The 21,871-nt window shown below is 34.6% G+C and overlaps 1 protein-coding gene across 1 annotated transcript in view; it reads left to right on the plus strand.

The window, feature by feature from the left end:
- Nucleotides 1-21,871, plus strand: part of DMD (dystrophin) — a 2,325,391-nt gene that overhangs the window by 787,485 nt on the left and 1,516,035 nt on the right. Inside the window, 4 exon segments of the mRNA XM_043994767.1 lie at nt 2,504-2,649; nt 3,402-3,614; nt 20,000-20,113; nt 21,683-21,838. Of these exon segments, the coding sequence (XP_043850702.1) occupies nt 2,504-2,649; nt 3,402-3,614; nt 20,000-20,113; nt 21,683-21,838 (629 nt within the window).

A 21,871-nucleotide genomic window follows, 5' to 3' on the forward strand; every position in this document is an offset into this window, starting at 1 on the left:
GAAGAGTTAGAAACAAATTATATTCCTATAGTTCAACTCCTTTCTATTTTAGATTATGAAATAATCCCAGAGATAAAATGACTTTCCCCATGTCATACAGGTAGTGACAGAGCAAGAATTAGAACTGAGGTCTTCTGATGATTCCAATTACAGTACTCCTTCCACTGTACTTGCTTTCCCAATGTTTTCTATTAAAGTTGATAAGAAAAAGATAGAATATCATTAGGATATTAGCAGAATGCCCAATCTTTTCTTTAATTATATCTTAGTCTGTACCCATCACTATCCTGTCTTTTCTTTTATTCATCTCTTTCTTTGATGAAAATTAAATTATCAACCACTTATTCACTATACTTGCCAATTCTGCCTGGCAACTAGATGGTTTTGTGTCTGGAGTAAGTACTATAAGCCACATGTACAGTGCACTTTCATTGAGGCATGTGTGTGGCATGAGATTCCTGCATGAGGGGTGGGGAAAAACTCAACATATCTTGATATCTGGTACCTTACTATTTTATTTCATTTTACTTAGTTTTGATAATGAGACAGTGCTGAAAAATTGCAACTGCTGATCAAAAATCTCTAATTTAGCAAAAGCTCTAGTTGCCATACCCTGGTTAAATCTCTGCTGATGACTAAAGTTGACTTTGTGTATGTCTTTCCAGGAATCTAGTCTATACTGTGTTTGGACCAAAGTAGCATAAAGATAATGTCAAGAGCAAGAAAAAAAGTTATATTTTCTTGGAAAGAGGGAAGTGTTACTTAAGAAGAGTGGGAAATTGAGTGCTATATTTGCTTTCTATATTGCAAACTCTTCTAGTGTGGTCTTTTTTTTTTTCATTTCATACTTTAAAAATATTATTTCTTAAAGTGGGATCAAAACTGAGTCCTAAAGTACAAGTTTAGGAATTAAGAGCTATTCCCCTTAAATTCAGTCAGCCTTCTTCCTAGTACTATTCAATTATTTCATCTGTAAAAATGAGGGTTTTGGACTAGATACTGCAATATTTAAGGTTCCTTCAGCTCCCAAGTTGAATGATTCTATGTCTGTACTATTCTTCATCTATATAAGTACAGCACTGTGTACATAGTGTAAACTTAATATAATGAGTGTTAATTGAGTAGAATTAAATTGAGGTGAAGAGAGTGATTTAACTTTGTGATTTCTGGTCCAAAAATATCTTCTTGTTTTACTTGTCACATTGGCAAGTCAAGGGTTCAGGAAAAAAAGAAAGAAATGTGACCTACAGACTAGAATTTCAACACTAATTATTCCTGATTGTTCCTGATTATTGCACTCTAGGGAACCTAAGGTTTTTTGGTAGCAGATTGTAAAGGAAAGAACAAAAGAACAGTGGGTTTGGAGTCAGAGATGCTGACTGTGTAACCATGTGCAAATCACCTCCCCACTTATCAGTAGTTTCATCATTACAAAATGAGAATAATAACACTCACAGTACCTACCATATAGGATTGCTGTAAGAAAAAAATATATACAAATAATATAACTTCACAGAAATATAAGCTATTACTATTATCATTACTATTAATATCCAATATCTACCTCAGTTTATTTTGTTTCTAGTATGAGGGGCATGCTTTATGCCAAGATGTGTGTATGTGTATGTATATATGTATATAGAAATTATATTTATATGCATTTGAAGAAGCATGTTATTAATCCACACTTTCTCACTTTTGTAGAAGCAAAAATGTTACCCTGTATCTTTTTTCAACTGTCTTTTCTTTCTTCACTTCTGAAATAAGACCAATTGTGAAGGGCAGAAGTGAGCAACTGAGCTAATGAATTGCTTATGTCTCTAGCAGATGTTATCTATTTAAGACATCTGCAATGTCAGTTTAATGGGTATAATCCAATAAAATCTAACTTGAATTTCTCTGTTACATTAACATTATATGATTTTAACAGATGTACTAAAATGAAAATTGCCTTCAATAGATAGTTTAAACACATTAACATTGGCTATAAAAATGATTATTCTCCTCCGACAAGGGTACTAAAAATTAAATTTTAGCATTGAAAGGAGAGAATGTTAGAAAATAAGACAACAGTCTTGCTGAGACAACTTGTTGTCTTCACAAATGGATGTTTTAATATTGGTTGTGTATTTTAGTTGTGATACTTGATGTACTATTAAGACAATGGTAGAACCACCTCCTTCCAATATGGCGATAGATCTGTGATCTCATCAATGTAGGCATTCCCTCCAGTGACGTATTTCACAGCCCATTCACACCTATCACTCCTATAATAGTATTGCCCATATGTGAAAATATACTTAGATGTAAAATAAAAGTACAATAACAAGTTAAAGCAAATGAAATATATTAAAGCAGTTAGGAAAAAACGTGAACATCCTCCAGTCTCCCAAATCTCATAATTTTAAGTGACTTTTTTTCTGTGCTGACAACTTTTCAGAATGTAACCATAATTTTTGAAGCCATTTAATTTTTTTCTCATTTGTTTCCCTTTTGGGTGAAGCTTTGGACAGTTTACCTCCTACACATTATCTGGAAATGATGAGTACTATACTTAGATGTATCCAGCAGTCAGAAACCAAACTCTCTATACCTCAGGTAACTGTCACTGAATATGAAATCATGGAGCAGAGACTCAGGGAGTTAAAGGTATGTATTTGTTTGGTGCTTACAAATAACAATCATGGGAACATTCTGTTGTTACAAAGAAATTCTGGATGGCAATTTACTAAGGTTAACTAAACAATAATGCCAAGTACTGTATACTGTACTTACCTCTTGAGGAAAAGAAAATAGTCTTAAACTGTTACTAGATAAGAAATAAAAAACTGTTCTTGAAGTTATCTGTAATGAATAAAGATCAAGCATTTGCTTTATAGGTTATGTGTATTTTCAGAGAACTATCCAATTATATTGTATTTTTCTTTAAATTCTATCGTAATTCTTATCAGAGAAGAATAAAAGGGAATTATACCTATAAAATGTACAGCTCTCTTACTCATGTCTTTTATCAATCCTCCTTCCTTTTTTTTGCTTCCCCCTTCCTTCCCACTTTTCTTCTTTCATTCATTCTTTCCTTTCTTTTTCCTTCCTTCCTTTCTTCTTCCCTCCCTTCCTTCTTCCTTTCCTTCCTTCCTCCCTTCTTTCCTTCTATCTTTCAATGCTTCCTCCCCATTTCACTCTTTTCCTCCCTATCTCCTTTCCTTGTGTTTCTAATATATGTAAGAACACTATGTAAATTATGTTCATCATGAAAAACAAAAATAAATTGCTGGTCAAAGCAGTAATTTTCTGACTAAAGTTTTACATAATTTAACTGCACTTAATTATCATTTAAAATATTATTTTTAAATGAGAGTATAAATTATGTTATAAATATATCATTAATTTCTCTATTGCAGGCTTTGCAAAGTTCTCTTCAGGAGCAACAGCCAGGTCTAAATCTGCTCAGCACAACAGTAGAAGAGATGTCAAAGAAAGCCCCCCCGGAAGTGAATAAAAAATATCAGATAGAACTAGAAGGGATACAAAACCGTTGGAAGAAATTATCATCTCAGCTATTGGATCACTGCCAAAAGCTGGAGGAACAGATGACTAAACTCCAACAATTTCAGGTTATCAGAAATGTTTCTTCCTATATTCTTCTTTCCCTTACCCTTACCCCTTTTTGACTCTACTCTCCATACTATTATATGTAACTTAGTCAGATGGGCACATGACCTCCAAATTATGTGTATTCTCATCAATGTTGTCTTCATTTATTTTTTTTTAACTTAACCACATAGTTTTGATGTCATTAAAAATCACTCAATTTTCCTTATCCTTGTATTTTGTTTTGTAGAATATAGATGTTGCTTTTCTTATGGAGAGGTGACATTTAAATACAAATGATCTCTGTTTTATGTAAGTTCTTTAAATTAAATCATCTACAATATGAATTATTACATTGTTGATTGATATTGTTATCATAACAAGCAATTCTATTTTAAATTTTTATGTATATCTTTTCTACTTTTATCTCTAGATATCACTACAAAGTTCATAGCCAACAAGAATGTCATCCAAACCTTGTTTATTTAGTTCTTATACCTTTAAAGCTGCCACTTGGCCAACTTACTTTATAGTCTGTTCCTTAGACAATGGACAGAGTGTGTTGCTGGGTCCATATTCAAAGTCCAACATATAGAGGCATATAATCTGCTAGCATAGATTTAGAGTCTCCTCCCTACTTTGATGAGGCATTGTTTCTGGTTTTACTCAATATCTGTTACTGTGGTTTTAAAAAAAATGCTAATGTTCTCGATTTAGCTCTTCTATCAATAGAGTGTCCTAGAACTATTCACTTTTCATATCTGCCATCCTTTTCCTATTTTGGCATATGCTGAGAATCTTTCATGCTAGAAATTTGTTTCTTATGAGACCTTGATAATTAGTACCTCTTATCTGTGACATCAGAAATGGGAAGCCAATTAAACAAATTTCCCCCCAGCATATATATACTCCTTTTTATAAAATACATGACCTTTCTGCATGGCTGCTCAACCTTAATGTGTGGAATTGGTCAATTAAAAAAATAATTAATTTTATTTTTACAAATCATTATTTTCTGTCATTTCTACTCCTTCTCTATTCCCATTTTCCCATCTTGCCAATTAAACAAAAAAGGAAAAAAGTAACACTGATAACAAATATACATAGTCCAGGAAAACTAATTCCAAATTGACTATGTCCAAATATGTGTGTTTCATTTTTTTTCAAAATCTGTGATTTTTCAAGCATTAAGGGGGTGGCCTGCTTCATCTTTGGTTTTATAGAATCATAATTTTTCAAGGTTTTGAAAGCTGTTTTTCTTATAATGTTCTTTTTATTGTATAAATTATTCTCCCAGATATGTTCATTCTCAGTTCATAGAGGTCTTCAAAGATTCTTCTGAAAATATCCATTTTGTTACTTCTCACAGTGCAATAATATTTTATTGCATTCTTGTACCATAATTTGTTCAGCCATTCCCAGGTGAAATCTCCATTATTTTGTTTTTATGAGAAAAACTGCTCTAAATATTTTTGTACATATGGGAGATGGATTACTCTAGAGGAATGAAGGAGAGACAATTTAGCATAGCCTCAGTTCCTTTTATCTAGAATATTGCTCTCTTTCCTTCTTCCATTGAGTGTGAAGATCATTAAACCCAATTCTAGGACCCTGTATAACCTCTATACTCACCAGAAATCCACCTGTATCCTTGTCATTCTCATTGATGATATGCTAAGCCTTATACTTTCCCCTTCTTTTGCTCCTTATCCAAGAGTCTCAAGGTAATCACTTTCCTTTGTGGAAGGCAAAATATGCAATTAGTAAAAACAACCAAAGTCTATGGCTTTTGCCATTATCATTTACTTTGCTTCCTCATGAAAATCCAAAAGTTTCTGTTCTTACAAACAGCTACTCTACTTTAGGCTATCTTCTAACTGTAATATACATGCAAATAGAGTCCCACACTGCTATAATTATTGTTCCTGTTATCCTGGAGTAGAATGTGTCCGTCGTAAACAAAACATGACTCTTCTCTCTACTATCCCAACAAGTAGTCATTTAGCCTATATGGAAATGATGCTGTTTGATGAAAAGAGCATTGGACTAAAAGTTAGGAAACAAATTCTTATTTCTGCCACTAACCACTTCCCTGGCCTTTGCCAAGTCACCATATTTTTTCTAGATTCATTTCCTCAAGTGTATAATGAATGGTATCAGTTAGGGTAGACAAGATGTAAATTTTCTTTTACCTCCAACATTGTTCCTGGCCATCCATGTTGTCTGGAATTTCTCCCTTCTCATCTGTCTCTTAGCTTCCTGGTACTTCCTTGAATACAGCTAAAATCCCACCTTATATAAGAAATGTTTCTTGTTCCTAATTAATGCCCTTCTCCTGTTGATTGTCTCCAAGGTATCATGTATATAGCATCTTTGTGCACAATTCTTTGCTCATGGTCTTCCCTATCAGACTGTGAGCTCTTTGAGGGCAGAGGCTGTTTTTTTGTTCTTGTTGTCTTTTTCTTTTTTTTCCTTTTTTTTTGGCGGGGGGGAGTTTCTTTCTTTATATACTTAGTGTTTAGCAAATGCTTATCTGCATTCTATTATCCTATGACTTCCACTGATTCAGACTACAAGACAGCCCATTCCATTTTTCAGATAGCCTTAATCATTAGGCAGTTCTTCTTCATAATATGTTAAAATCTATATCACTTGTTCCAATTCATTGGTCTGAGTTATATTCTCTGGAACTTCACAGAGTAAGGTTAATTCCTTCTCTGTGTCACAATTCTTAAAATGTTAAAGACCACAGATGTTGTTCCTGAATAACATGCATTTGTCAATATGAGTACTCAAGTGTCTTTTTCAGTTTGTACATAGTTTTGCCCTGAGTAACTTCTTGAATTTTCTAGCTAAGAATGGCTCCTGTATGTTAAATGTTATTGGTAAGAAACTAGGTTATGTTCATTGTACCATATGAGCACAAACTCTCCTGATTTGAAAAGGAAGATTTTAATAGAGTGAGTCAAGAATTTTCATAACTACTACTATGTCAGGTCTTTACAGATTTTTTTTTATCAATTACTAGTCTTTGTTGTTTCTAAGTAGAAACTTGCATGCTTAATTATATAACCACATATATACTTTGTTGGCATTTGTTAGGAAAAGAGTTCTGGGGAGTCAACGTTTTTCAGAGATAGCTATGAGTAATTATTGTTTCATTTAAATATTTTTCAGCTGAGGAGTATCAATTTCTAAGTGTTGCCATATATTTTAAAACACATTTTAAATGATATGTGTATACATGTGCATATATACATATATGCATATGTGTGATATTTTAAACTATTGAGAACCAAGAAATTAGTATGTAAAATTAATGGCATTTGTTCAACTACTTCTTAGTTATGCTTCTTTAATGAGGCCTTTCATTCTGAGAAAATTGTTGGTCCCAACAAGTTCATCTTTCCTCTATAATTGATAATGATCACCCTCCCATCTCCATCCCCTGGATTTATCCATCACTTTATTTTGGATGTCTGTCATAGTACAAGATATATTTGAAGTCTGCTTCATAAATATAAAATGTGACATAAAATATGTCATGCAATATTTGATGATGGTAGATAACATATATAAAAGGTGGTAAGTGAATATATTATGCATCTTTATGGTGCAAACCCATGGAAACCACAGTCCTAGTACACTGTCAAGGTGATAAACATTTATTATTTTTATTATATTTATGAATTTCTTTTATCAGGTAAAGTCAATTCTGATTTAATTGATTTTTATTTGTTTTAAAGAAATGATGAAAATCTGATTATGCATCTACTTTTTTAAACTTATTAGTACTAATTGCTTTTTAAAAAATTCTTTGGGCCTCTTTTTCACTGTATGACATACTGTAAAATCATATCTTACACTCTTAGTTACTTGAATTTATCCTTGAATCATTTGAAAAATTATTTAAAGGAAAATAAAAGATGATTATAGTGATTTTGTAGAATGCCATTTTATGATAGGAAAAGACTCAGGGAAGCAGCGTCACATGAATCTAACAGTGTTTAGATTAGAAGCTATGTTGGATAATGATTAAAGATAACAAGGATTACTATCCCTGACAGAACTGACTTTTGATATCTCTGGGAAGTGAGAGCCTAGGCTAGTAATTTCATAAATATGACCTTTTACCTAAATATGTGTTTAGTAATAAAGAACGTTATCATCAATGTACCATCATATCTCTGCATTGCCTTCCAAACATATCCACTTATGAATCTTTTCTGGGTTCCTATAACTTTAGGTTGAGGGAAGGATTTTTTGTTTTGGTTTTGGTTGTTGTGCTTGTTGTTGTTCACTAAGATCTATGGCCTGACATCTCAAGCTAGTGTGGTCAACTAAGAACAAGGTGTCCTATTTTCTAAACCAAGTTCTCTCTTACATGGAAACTTCATTAACTCCTAATAATGTAAATGAACTTTTAAAATAACAGAGTATATACATAATTTCCTAAAGATGGCCAAGTATTATAGGTTAGACTTAGACTTAGGAAGGTCTAGTTAAAATTCCATCTCAGATGCTTATTATTTCTACAATCCTGAGGGGGGTGGGGGGTGGTAAATCAACTCTGAGATTCATTTGTAAAATAGAGATGACCATAATATCTACTTCACAGAGTTATGTGAGATGAGAGAAATTACACACACACACACACACACACACACACACACAATGCTTTGAAAGCTTCAAACTACTATGTAAATGTTAGAAATTAGTGTTGTTGTTTAAATTGTTATTCAAACAGCTCTATGCTCAAAGCAGGAAATATCACCTTCCTATACACTGAACAGATTTCCTCGTTGTCTCAAAATTGATGATTCTGTTAGTTGGAAGTCTTCTTCTGTGTGTGTGTGTTTGTATGTGTATATATATATATATATATATATATACATATATATACATGCATATATGTATACATGTCCTTTACCCATTATGTATGGGTATGGGTGTGTGTGTATGCCCTTTACCAATATTTACACACCTGTATTACTGTTTTTGTTCTTGTTGCTGCTGCTCTTATTTTTTAAATTAAGACTTAGTTTTGAATCATAAGAACTAGCAATGGCTTCATGATTTCAGTAAATGGATGTTTTTATCTGGCAAAGGTGTAAATACAAAAAAATGACATAGTGTCTGTTAACATCTCACATTTGCATAATGCAAAAGAAACTTAAGACATTTTACTCACAACAACACAATTAGGTAGCATAGTATAAGTATTGTCAGCTCTGTTTTAAAGAAGAAATTGAAATTCAGAAAAGTAACTTGTCTGGTCACATGACGAAGTGACCATGTGTATGTGGACACATTATTAATAAGTTTCTGAAGCAGAGGTTGAATCAAGGTCTCATTACTTTGAGAAATCCATGGTTCTATCAACTAAACTACACTTAATCTTGATCTGATTTAAACTGAACCTAAAAAATCACAAGTTCCAAGAAAAAAAATAACAAAACAAAAACTCAGAATCTCCTCTGTCTTTGACTTTTCTTTTCCATTGAGAAGTAATTGAAGAACTAGAGAAACACATTCTATTTTGTGTTCTTCTTTTCCCATTCTGTCATTTCCTATAGCACAATACCATTCCACTACAATCATATAACACAGCTTCTTCAGTCATTCCTCAATTGATAGACATCCCCTTCATTCTCAATTCTTAGCTACCACAAAGAGTTGCTATAAATATTTTTCATACAATTTTTCCCCCTTTTCTCTTTTTCATAATTGCTATTGTTAACTGTTTCCCTTCTATCCTTTTCCCTTCCCCATGATATTTATTCTATTATCCATGTTCTTTCATACTATCCCCCTTCAAAAGGGATTTACTTCTGTCTGTCCCCTCCCCCAATCTATCCTTCCTTCTTTTGCCCCTCTCTCTTTATTCCCTTCCCCTCCTATTTTCCTGCAGGGTTAGAGAGATTACTCTACCCAATTGAGTGTGTATGTTATTCCCTCCTTGAGCCAATTCTGATGAGATTAAGGTCTTTGAGCCAATTCTGATGAGTGCTAGGCTCATTTACTGCCCAGATTAAATATATTACTCCACCCAATTGGGTGTGTGTGTGTTAATCCCTCCTTGAGGCAACTCTGATGAGTTTAATGTCTTTGAGCCTTTTCTGATGAGTATAAAATTCATTTACTGCCCTGCTCCTCCCCCATCTCTTCCCCCACTCCATAAGCCCTTTCCTTGTTTTTTTCATGTAGGATTTCACCTCATGCTACCTTTGTCCTTCTTCCTCGCCTGGTGCATTCCCCTTACCCCTCAATTTAACCTTAAAAATGTCATCATGGGGCAGCTAGGTGACACAGTGTACAAAGCATCCGCCCTGGACCCAGGGGGATCCCAGCCAAAACCCAGCCTCAGACACAAGACAGTCACCCACTGCACAACCTCAGGCATGTTCCCTAACTCCAACATTTTATGATTCTCTAGGGTCTTGTATTTGAAAGTCAAATTTGCCATTCAGTTCAGGTCTTTTCATCACAAACACCTGAAAGTCCTCTTTTTCTTTAAAATCCCATTTTTCCTCTGACAGATTATGCTCAGTTTTGCTGGGTAGGTGATTCTTGGTTGTAATCCCAATTCCTTTGCCTTCTGGAATATCATATTCCATGCCCTCCAGTTCTTTAATGTAGAAGCTGCTAGATCTTGTGCTATCCTGACTGTTGCTCCACAGTATTTGAATTCTTTCTTTTTGGTAGCTTGCAATATTTTCTCCTTTACCTGAGAGCTCTGGAATTTGACTATAATATTCCTAAGAGTTTTCCTTTGGGAATCTCTTTCAGGAGGTTATCTGTGGATTCTTTCAATTTATTTTTTACCTTCTGCTTCTAGAATATCAGGGCAATTTTCCCTGACAATGTCTTGGAAGATGATGTCTAAGCTCTTTCCTTGATAATGGTTTTCAGGTAGACCAGTAATTTTCAAATTATCTCTCCTGGACTTATTTTCCAGGTCAGCAGTTTTTCCAAGAAGATATTTCACATTGCCCTCTATTTTTTTATTCATTTGGATTTGCTATATTGTGTCTTGGTTTCTCATAACATCACTAGCTTCATTTGTTCAATCCTAATTCTTAGGCAATTATTTTCATCACAGAGCTTTTTTACCTCCTTTTCCATTTGACCAATTTGACTTTTCAAGCTGTTGATATTTTTCTCATGTCTTTCCTGTATCACCCTCATTTCTCTTTCCATTTTTTCCTCTACATCTCTAACTTTATCTTCAAAGACTTTTTGAGCACTTCTAATTCATATTTTTCTTGGAAGCTTTAGATATAGGGGTCCTGACGTTGACATCTTCCTCTGAGGGTGCACCTCAATCTTCCTTGTCTCTGAAGAAACTCTCTATGGTCCTCACCTTTCTCTATCTGCTCATCTTGCCTTTCTTTTACTTGACTTTTAGCTCCTTAAAGTGGGGAACTGTTTCCAGGCTGCAGTATCCCAAGCTTTAGAAGGTCCCAGGTGGTATGATTTAAGGAAGATCAGGTTCTTCACTGTCCTGGCCTGTTCCCCAGTCCATAGATGGCTCCAGACAAACTTGCTGATCAACCAGCTTTGTGTGTTCTGGTTGTCATCTCCAATGAGCCTGTGCCCCTCCCCCACCAGGGCCACTTCTACTCAAGCCTACCTCCTGGTTCCCAGCAGGGGTGAAAAACCCAAGTTCTGCCTCAGCATCAGCATAGACTCCTGTAGTCTCCCCCCTGCCAAAGGCTCAGTTCTCTCACCAGACTGTGAGCTCAGTTCCAGATGACATTGTTGCTGCAGCTGATTCAGAGGCTCTGGGGGGTTTCCTTCTCTGGTGAGGCCTTCCTGGAACTGGAGCTGTATCTGTGTCAGGGTGACTGTGAAGTTGTTCTCTACTCCTGTCTCAGCACAGCACCTCCCTCCTTCGCACCTTTCAAGCCATTCTTGGTTAGAAGATGATTTCAGCCATCCTTCTGTGGGTTTTGCTGCTACAGGCATTGTCCTATGGCATTATTTCAATGTTTTTTGGAGCAATCATGTCATGAATTCAGGAGCTCCTCCTTTTCCCATTCTGAACACTGAAGGATTCTACCTATCCCCATCCATATGGAAGAGTTATTGACTCACTTCTGTCAGGAAAATTTTAATGACCATTGGTCACTATTGCCTTTTACTAGGGGAAAAAAACAAACAAACATTTTACTTGTTTTATGTAAGTAAAAAAAAAAAGTTAAGCATTCTAATAGTTCAAATAATTAGTAGTATTTTTCTTTATAGTAAGATATTTGAGGAAATATTTTAGTTAATTTTTCATTTAGTAAATAATTTGATGGATCTTTGAGGTAATTAATACAACAGTTAATACTGCCAGCAATCCAGATTGAATGTCCTGTGTGACTTTTGCCGTATCTCCCTCTCACCCCATGATCAGACCACTGTCTTTTTCAGTTGTATATCTCTGATGGTACTTCTTTTGTACAATTCTTGGTTAATAATGTGTTTTACCTAGCATGTGTGACTCCATTGGTTTCTGTATCCCCATCAACTTTAATTCTTCAAAAATATCCAGATGGTTATTTAGTTATGCCTATCTAACATTACCTGAACTCCTGTAAAAGAAGAAGATTCTATAAGAATGGCTACTGAATTATAGACAATGGAAACCTGTAACACATTTTTGATTAGGTCCCAACTATAATGTGCCTACCAGTATCCACAGATGTAAATAATATATAAAGATGACTCCTAGTATAATAACATTACACATAAAGGATGTATTATTTATTATAAAGAAAACCCATTGGTAAAGAGAACTAGAGGATCCTCCCTAGCATATTAGGTTATATGGGAGATGTGAACAGAAGTTACATAGTATGAAATAACTAGGTGTGGCATGAAATATATATTTGGAGGGATTAGTTGCATCAAATACATGAAATATATATTATACATGCCTACATGCATATATATATATATATATATATATATATATATATGTATAAGTATATATGTATATATTTGGTGATTTCTCTTACTACTCTAGGTGTTAATAATGATTTATTTTAAAATTTTATGCTATGGAACTTCAGGGACTTTTTCTACCTCTCCTTGCCTCAGCTTCTATTGGGGGTTAGAAATATTTCCAGTATATTTACACATCTTCTCCTCTGTTCTAATTTTCTTCCATGCCAAACAAAACACATTATCCAGTCAATATTTTAGTTGCTAACAACTCTTCTTCCTTTATACCAATAAAAATAAATTATTAAGGATGACCCTGGCAATAATCTTGCTAGCGATGACGAATATCCTTCACCTGGAACATGGTCACCTACCTTAGAGCCAGTGTGGCTTCAGAAAAGGTCAAAAAATGGTCAATATGGCATTTGTTGCTTAACAACTCCAGGAGAAATGTCAAGAACAGGACAGAGTATCTGTACACAAAGTTTATAAATCTGACCAAGGCTTTTGATATTGTTGATCATGAGGGCTTATGGAAAATTATGTCAAAATTTGGCTACTGAGAGAAGGTCATGAGTATTGTATGCCAATTTCATAATAGCATACTTGGTGTTCTGGATAATAGACAACACTCTCATGTTTTCCCAGTCACCAATGGACTGAAACAAGGTTGTGTGTTTGCTCCCATGTTTTTAGCATAATGTTTTCAGCCATGTTGTCAAATGCCTCCAGTGAGGACAAACATGACATCAAGGTCAGCTACCTCACTGATGGTAACTTTTTCACCTTGAAAAGGCTACAAGTCAAGACCAAAATAGAGGGAGTATTGTATGTTTCTTTTAATTTACAGATGATTATGCATTCAATGCAGCCTCTGATGCTGACATGCTACTTGTGCTATTTTTTTTTTTTTTGGTGAGGCAACTGGGGTTAAGTGACTTGCCTAGGGTCACACAGCTAGTAATTGTTAAGTGTCTGAAGCCGGACCTGAACTCAGGTCCTCCTGAATCCAGGACCCGTGCTCTATCCACTGTGCCACCTAGCTGCCCCTGCTTGTGCTAATTTTGAACTAACAAGCAACACTAAGAAAACAGAATTTCTCCACCTGTCAGCACTACACCATCCATATGTGGAACCATTAGTTACAGCAAATGGAGATATTTTGAATACTGTGAATAAATTCACTTACCTTGACAATATACTTTCCAGGGTTGTCCACACTGATAATGAAGTTGACACATGCATTGCCATAGCTAGTTCATCATTTGGGAGGCTCTGAAGGAAAGTGTAAGAAAGAAGAGGTATTAGACTAATTACCAAACTGAAGGTCTACAGAGCCATTGTGTTGATGTCATTGTTGTATGCCTGTAAAACCTGGACAGTCTATCGGCACCATGTCAGATGACTTAATCACTTCCATTTCAGTTGTCCTAGAAAGATTTTGAAGATCACCTGGAAAGATAAGATAACAAACACTGAGATCCTTTTTTCAAATGAAATTGCCAAAAATTCTAATTGTTTCAGAGATGGCATCTCTGATGGGCTGGCCATGTTATTCAAATGCCAAATGTAAGCTTGCCTAAAAGATTATTTGACAGAGAACTCACACAACGCAAGTGCTCACATGGTGGTCAGAAAAAAAATGATACAAAGACACTTTAAAGGTCTCGCTTAAGAACTTTGGAATTGATTCCATTACATGGGAGACACACATGCTATGCTCTATGAGCAAAGTGGAATTGAAAAAGCTCAAAAGAAACACAAGATATTTAGAAAATCCATCCCAGATGTTCACATAGAATATTTGTACCTGACCTATGGCAGAACATATATTGATCTGATCAGCCACAGTCAGACACACTATAAGGTGACTCTAACATAGTGATGTCATTCTAGTCCTTTTTGAGAATAAAGGACTATAACCAGCCAAGAATAAATTAATATAACAGTGAAGATCAATAAACAATCACCGAAAAATTTTGTGGAATGCTACAGCCCTTAGGGAATAAAAGGACTTTTCCCCTCTCAATTATTGTATCCCCAGTATAGTAAGTAGGTAGTTAGGACAGTTTATGGAATGCTGATTTGCCCACCATGGGTGGAGGAAGGGTGTGATGTATACATGTGTGGCTTACAAAAATAAAAAAAAAGAACTATTCAACAAACATCTGTGAACAATTTACTATGTCCTAGGCATTGTGCTAAGTGCTAAGAATAAAAAGAGAAAAAAACCTTATCTTTCTTCAAGATGCTTATATTTTAATTGAGGAAACACCATAAATTAATTAGTACAAGATTAAAAACAAAGTATTTGGAAGGTAACCTTAATGAGAGTGGCACTGGCTGCTGGGGTGACCTGAAAAGATCTCAAATGCCTCATCTAAAGGAAAGATGACCCTTAATAACTAAAAGCTTTCCCAGAATAATACAGGCTCTGTTGTTTCCTGAGAAGCTAGACAAGCTTCAAATAGAAGCATAATGACACAGGTGATAGACTGTTGTCAGATTACTACTAAACTAGCTAAGTGATAGAAGTTTTGTCACCTGAATGTTGGCTTCCACATATTTTTTAATCATGGCAACTCATTAAGCATAGATGTTTTACAATATATGTCCTTGAAGGTAGTACCCCATTAATAAAATCCTGGATTCTTCAAAGTGTATGTGTGTATATACATATATATGTATTTATCTATACATATATGTGTATATGCATATATGCATATTAGAAGCACTGGATTAATGAGGGGAAAATAGCTAATGATTGTGGCAAAATTATAAACTAATATTAAAATGGCCATGTATAAGTGGGAGAGCATAGTTCTATTATTTTACCTCATATTAATATTTAATATAAATTATGGTAATGATATATCATTTAAATATATGATTATAATAATGAGGTTTTCATAGTTCATTTACCAAAATCATTATTTGTGAAAGTATTTTAGATAGGAATCATTGAAGTTACAGCCAACCCTTAATATTTACCAACATTGTGAATCATTTTGTGTGGTTTTTATTGAGGTTATAGTCTTTACGAATAAAAGGTTCAAAATTAATTTTATTTATTTAGATAATTAAATGTTTTATAAGAATTTAAATTTGGAGATCCTTGTAGAAATGACAGCTGAAATCTGATTATAATTTAAGTGTACATGTACTTGAGAAATGAAAGTGAATACTAATAGCCTATTATAAAAATAATTATCTTCAAAATAATTGACCCTTCCCCCTTTAATGAAATACTTCTTTAAATTAATCAAAGAAAAAAACATAAATTAATTTGAAAGCTTCATGCCACCTTACATATATTTGAGACCAATAAATAATCACTGGGGCAGTACTCTTTGGCTATGCAATTAGAGAACTGAAATCGAGAGTTAATGTGCACATACTAACACAGTGCTTTTAGTATGGTTGAGGCTTAATTTTGTTGAATTGATTTGAATGGAATTGTATTCTGTAGGATCAAAGGTGACATAGTAGGAGGGAAGTGGTGTTTCTATGGGAATTAAAACAGAATTGGGGGGCAGCTAGGTGGCGCAGTGGATAGAGCACCGACCCTGGAGCCAGGAGGACCTGAGTTCAAACCTGGCCTCAGATACTTGACACTTACTGGCTGTGTGACCCTAGGCAAGTCACTTAACCCCAGTTGCCTCACAAAAAAAACAAACAAACAAAAACAGAATTGGCATTCATAGAAATACCCCAAATCAATGTTGCAAGACCCTTTAACCAAATAATCACTTATACCTGGCAACATTTCCTTCACCCTTTCTACATTGAGTCATTAGGCAAGATTTTGTCCTTTCATAATTTACTTTCTTTTTAAAACATAAAATTCTACTTTGATGTTCATTATATATAACGAAATCTTTGAAATTAGGGACTCTCAGGTTCCCGTCCTTATCTACCTAGCTCTCACTGTATGATTTTAAGATTTAGAACTAGAAGGAGCTTTCATTGTTACCTAGTTCTATATAGATCATGAGACCTGGAATCAAGTTTGAATCCTTCCTCCAACACTTACTAGCTATGCGATTGTGGTCAAGTCACTTAATCTCTCTGTCTTAATGTCCTTATTTGTAAAATTGTGATAATAACATCTATCTCATAGGATTGTTGTGAAAATCAAATGAGATAACATGCATATATATATATATATATATATATATATATATATATATATATATATATAGTGCTATGCAAACATGAAGACACTATATAAATACTGGTTGTCCTCGTCATCATCATCCTTAAAACCCCAAAGAATGAATGACCTTTCCAAGATCAAACAAGGAAGTAGCACTGTCAGGTTTCTCTGACAATAAATCTAGAGTTCTTTTCACCAAGTAATGCTATTATGTGCCCTTGTATGCGGGCTGTTAAGCATTTACTGTATTATAGTTTTGATATCTGGTATCAGAGACTTAGACAGGAAAGAGACCTTAGAGGTTGATTTCAGGGTCACACAGATAATCAACAACAGAGCCAGGATCTGCATCCAGAGCCTTTGGCTCTGAATACAGTATGCATTTGTCTGTGTCATGCCACCTTTTGTATTTTTAGATTCCATTATTCTGGTCCAGGAAAGCAATTCCTAGAAGTGAAATGGTGATAAATTAAAGTGAATAAAAGTTAAAACCTGTTATGCTTAATGGAAGGAGAAATATTAAAATGATAAGATTTTGACAAATATAAGGACAACACAAATTTGAAATAATGGATGAAAAGTTTATAAACTATAACTTATTATATAATATAAATGATTGTTATTGTGATTGCTTGTTCCCATCCTAATGTTAGACATTGTTTTTTAAGATGAGGTTACCTTCAAAACTAATAAGTGAGTATTAATCAAGGTCTATTTAAGAGCAAATATGGAATTTAGTCTTTATTCTATTCCCTTAAAATAAGATCCTTCAAGAGTCTAGGGAAATATTTTGTTTGCATTTTGTTATACCCATGATTGATATTGTTTTATTTTGAACTTTCTGCATAAAAGACCCACTGAAGTAATATGTTGCCAACATTAATGGAGAAGGCTTATATATGAATAGCAAATATAACTTTATTGTCCCACCATATGACAGAATTTAGTTGTATTAAAAATGGCTATTTAGGCTATTAAAAACAAGTTAAATTTTGGTACTTATAGCATTCTTCAACAAATGAAGGCCATTCAGATTCATGCAAACTCTAAAATTTTAAGTCAAATTTAGATTATGGATAGTTAGCTATTGCTAGACCTCTATTCCTATTTGTTTATTTAACTTGTAGATTTCTTCTGGAATAACTAAGAATTTCAGTTGTTTATTTCACACTCCTGCCCCTAAACAAAGCACAATTTATTTCCTTCAAACTCACAACTTATATGGCAAATGCATTAGCTTCTCTTGGGCAAAATATTAACACACTATTATATGAGCTATAATGCAGGGATTTTATTTAGGGGGCAAGGAGTTGCTGTGCTAAACCTGACTCAGGGCAGGCTCCTGGTGCTTTAGGTTCAGTATTGGGAAGAAAAATGAGACATAGGTCATTCAACAGATAATGAAAAATTTACTTAGCTTTGGCAAGAGATTATTCAAGAAGGGTAGGTGCTGATTAATAAATTAATAAATTCATTCATCTTATTAAAGTTTCCTAATCTAAGTTATGGTCCATAATCCACCAGCAAAATATCAGTCCTTGGAGCTACTTATGGCTGCTTTGTATTCAGGCTACCAGAAAGTGATGTCAGCATTCTATTCCTATAGATTCTTGTGTTAACCAAGAATCTAAAGTGATCTCAAAACTGTCTAAGGAAAATCTAGTCCAACTTTCATGGGTGGAAAAATTTAAATATTGCTCCTACTGGAGATGAGATGTTTGAGGAACAGTAATAGTGATGAAGGAGGAGGAGGAATAGAAGTAGTAGTAGTAATGGTGATGGTGTTGGTGGTGATGACGTTAATCAACAGATAATGTTTTAAAATACTCAGAAGAGAGCAGAAGGAAATTCAGAAGGGGACAGACACAGTCAAGCAAGTCAGTGTTGTTACTATCACATTGAAATTGAATATGTACATATTTAAAGAGCTCTATGTAATAAATTTGTGATTTCCCATGCAATAATCTTATTCTGACCTATTTTGTATATGGAAATGTTCATTTTAGTTCATAATATGTAATATGTAACATTACAGTCAAGAAGTAAAAAACAATCCTAAGTTGCATTAAAGTACAGTATTAAACTATAAGAAGATTAAAACACACAGACACACAAAATCACACAAGAAAATTAGCCATGAAGTCAATATGTGTTGAAATGGATAGAGAAGTTGAGGTTAACCCAAAATGATCCCTCTGGAACTTTACTGATAAGGGTTAGGGGAGATACCAGACATTTCATCAAACGATTTTGAGGAAGGAATTAAAGGGCAAAAGTGATAGGCAAATGCGGAGTGCATAATTGAAAGACAGTAGAAATAAAGGGTAACATTTCACAATCATATCTGCTTTCACATAGTAAAAGCTGTTAAAACATGCATGTAAAGTGACTAAAAAGGAAGCAAAAGCTAAAAAAAGATAGTAATGTGGAATAATGAAATGTTTCTTGAGAATTAAATACACACACACACACACAGAATCTCTGGTTTGGAAGGAACTTCAGGCTGTCTAGTCCAACTATATCTGATCTTTTCTTCAATCTTTTCTACATTTACCTCTATCACATCTTTGATAATTGGTCATTCAGCCTTTGCATGACAATCTCTGGTAAACTGGAACCTACTTCCTGAGGCAGACTCTTACATTTTTTGAAAGTCCATAGCTGATAGGACATTTTCCCTCATATCTTCCTGGAATCTGGCCCTCTCTACCATTGTCCAAGTGCCTCTTGTTCTGCCCAGTGGAGCTGCAGGGAACAAGTCTAGATATAATCTGTCACCTGCTCATTACCCCTTAGCTCCTCGGCAAAGTGGTATATAGATGGCATATTTTCTCTTTTATGATGATGAAATCTTGCATTGAGAGTTTAAAGCCAGAGGGAAAATTGACACTATCAAATTTGGAAAACATTTTATAGAAGGTTCAGGTAAGGGAAGCTATAAAGACACAATTGAATTGAGTTTATTGTTCATAATCTGTTTCATGTACACTTAGGGTACACTTAGCGACACTACATGTAGCTTAAATTTTTTTCTAAAAGGAAAAATGATTTAATATTCTTGACAATAGCATTATAAAGCTATGTTGTACAATCTTGTTGTTTGTTTTTTAACAATAACAAAATTCTTATTCCAGTTTTAAACACTAGACTATGACAATATAGCCTAAATAAAGACGATTTTCTCCATAAGAACTAGCTATAGACATGTTTCAACCCTTAAAATAATTTCTGTGCTAGTGTACAGAAATATATCTCAGCGATAAATAGTATGAGAAGCAGTCAGTGCTCCAGTAACACCATAAAATGCTTCTCTAATTACAGAATGACATAAAAACCCTGAAGAAATGGATGGCAGAAGTGGATGTTTTCCTGAAGGAGGAATGGCCAGCTCTTGGGGATTCAGAAGCTCTGGAAAAACAACTGGAACAGTGCACAGTAAGAAATATTTATATAAATACCAGAATAATTGGTTTTATAAAATGAGAAATAGCCAAACCTGTATCCTTTATGCAACCTTCACTTGACCTAGATTGACTTTGTGATATATTATTTTAAAATTCATTTTAAAGTAAGAGTAAAAGTCTAAAAGAGTCATTTGTTGAATCATAAGAACAAATTATTATGAAGTAGTGAGGTGATATGAGGGATACAGTCCTGGACTTGGATTCAGGAAGACTTGAGTTCAAAATCTAGCATCAGACAAGTACTAGCTTTGCAGCTCTAGATGAGTCACTTATCTTCTAGATGCCTTAGTTTCCTTATCTATAAAATAAGGCCTAGTAAAGCCTCTACTTCCCAGGATTGTTATGAGAAACAAATGACATAATATTTGTAAAGGACTGTACAAACCTTAAAGTACTGTATAAATAATAGCTATCGTCATCTATCAGTCCTACCTCATACATACATATCTTGTCTAGTTCGCACTCTCTCCTTCTCTCCCTTTCTTCCTCCCTTCCTCCCGCTTTCATCCTCTCCCTCTGTCTCATTCTCTCTCTCTCTCTCTCTCTCTCTCTCTCTCTCTCTCTCTCTCTCTCTCTCTCTCTCCCACACACACACACACACACACACACGTGCTCATGTGTGTGTTTGTGTTTGTTAAACTTGTGTATTTTGTGCCCAAAATCTACTGGTAATTAAGATGACAGTTTCTATTGGAGGATAGGAATAGCAACATAGTATGGAAAATCCTCAGAAAAGAACTCCCCCACCCTGAATAATGCAGGTCAGCACCTTTTCTGCAATTTACAATACTTTTGTTTGTTTTGTTTTGTTTTTTCAGGGCAATGAGGGTTAAGTGACTTGCCCAGGGTCACACAGCTGGTGTCAAGTGTCTGAGGCCAGATTTGAACTCAGGTCCTCCTGAACCCAAGGCTGGTGCTTTACTGTACCATCTAGCTACCCCCAATTTATAGTGTTAAGAAATTGCCTGGAGTCTTAAGCGGTTAAGGGACTTGCCCAGTATCACACAGACAATGTGAGTTGGAAGCAGGACAGGTATTACAGATGAGAAAAATGAGGCTCAAAGAATTTAAATTATTTGTACAAAGTAGAATAGCTAATAAAGGCTCCTTGGTGGCTCATTGGATAAAGTACTGGGCCTAGAGTCAGGAAGACATGAGTTCAAATATGGCCTCAGAAACTGACTAGCTATATGACCCTTGGCAAGACACTCAACTTCTGTTTGTCTTAATACAGAAGGAAAGGTCAAACCACTCCACTATCTTTGCCAAGAAAACTCCATGATCAGCATTGGTATGCCATGGTCCATGGGGTCACAAAGAGTTGGACACAAGTAAACAACAACAACAAAACAACAACAACAACAACAACAAATACATGTCTGTGTGTCAGAAGTGAGATTTGAACCTAAATCCTCTTAACTACAAGTCTTATTATTCTTTTCACTATACTATGCTGCCTGGTTACATTTTTTTCAAGTTATGCTATACATTTTTCATTTGAGGCCTAAGAAAAAAAAAACAACCTTTTTTTTTTCTTAAGGTTTTAGTAAATGATATCCAGACAATCCATCCAAGTTTAATCAGTATCAATGAAGTTGGGGAGAAGATAAAGAATGAAGCGGAGCCACAGTTTGCTTCCAAAGTCCAGGCTGAATTAAAAGAACTTAACGCTCAGTGGGACCATATTTGCCAGCAGGTTGGTGGTCTATAATTGTGTTTTGATTTCTTT

This window comes from Dromiciops gliroides, chromosome 3, assembly GCF_019393635.1.
Source record: "Dromiciops gliroides isolate mDroGli1 chromosome 3, mDroGli1.pri, whole genome shotgun sequence".
NCBI lineage: Eukaryota > Metazoa > Chordata > Mammalia > Microbiotheria > Microbiotheriidae > Dromiciops > Dromiciops gliroides.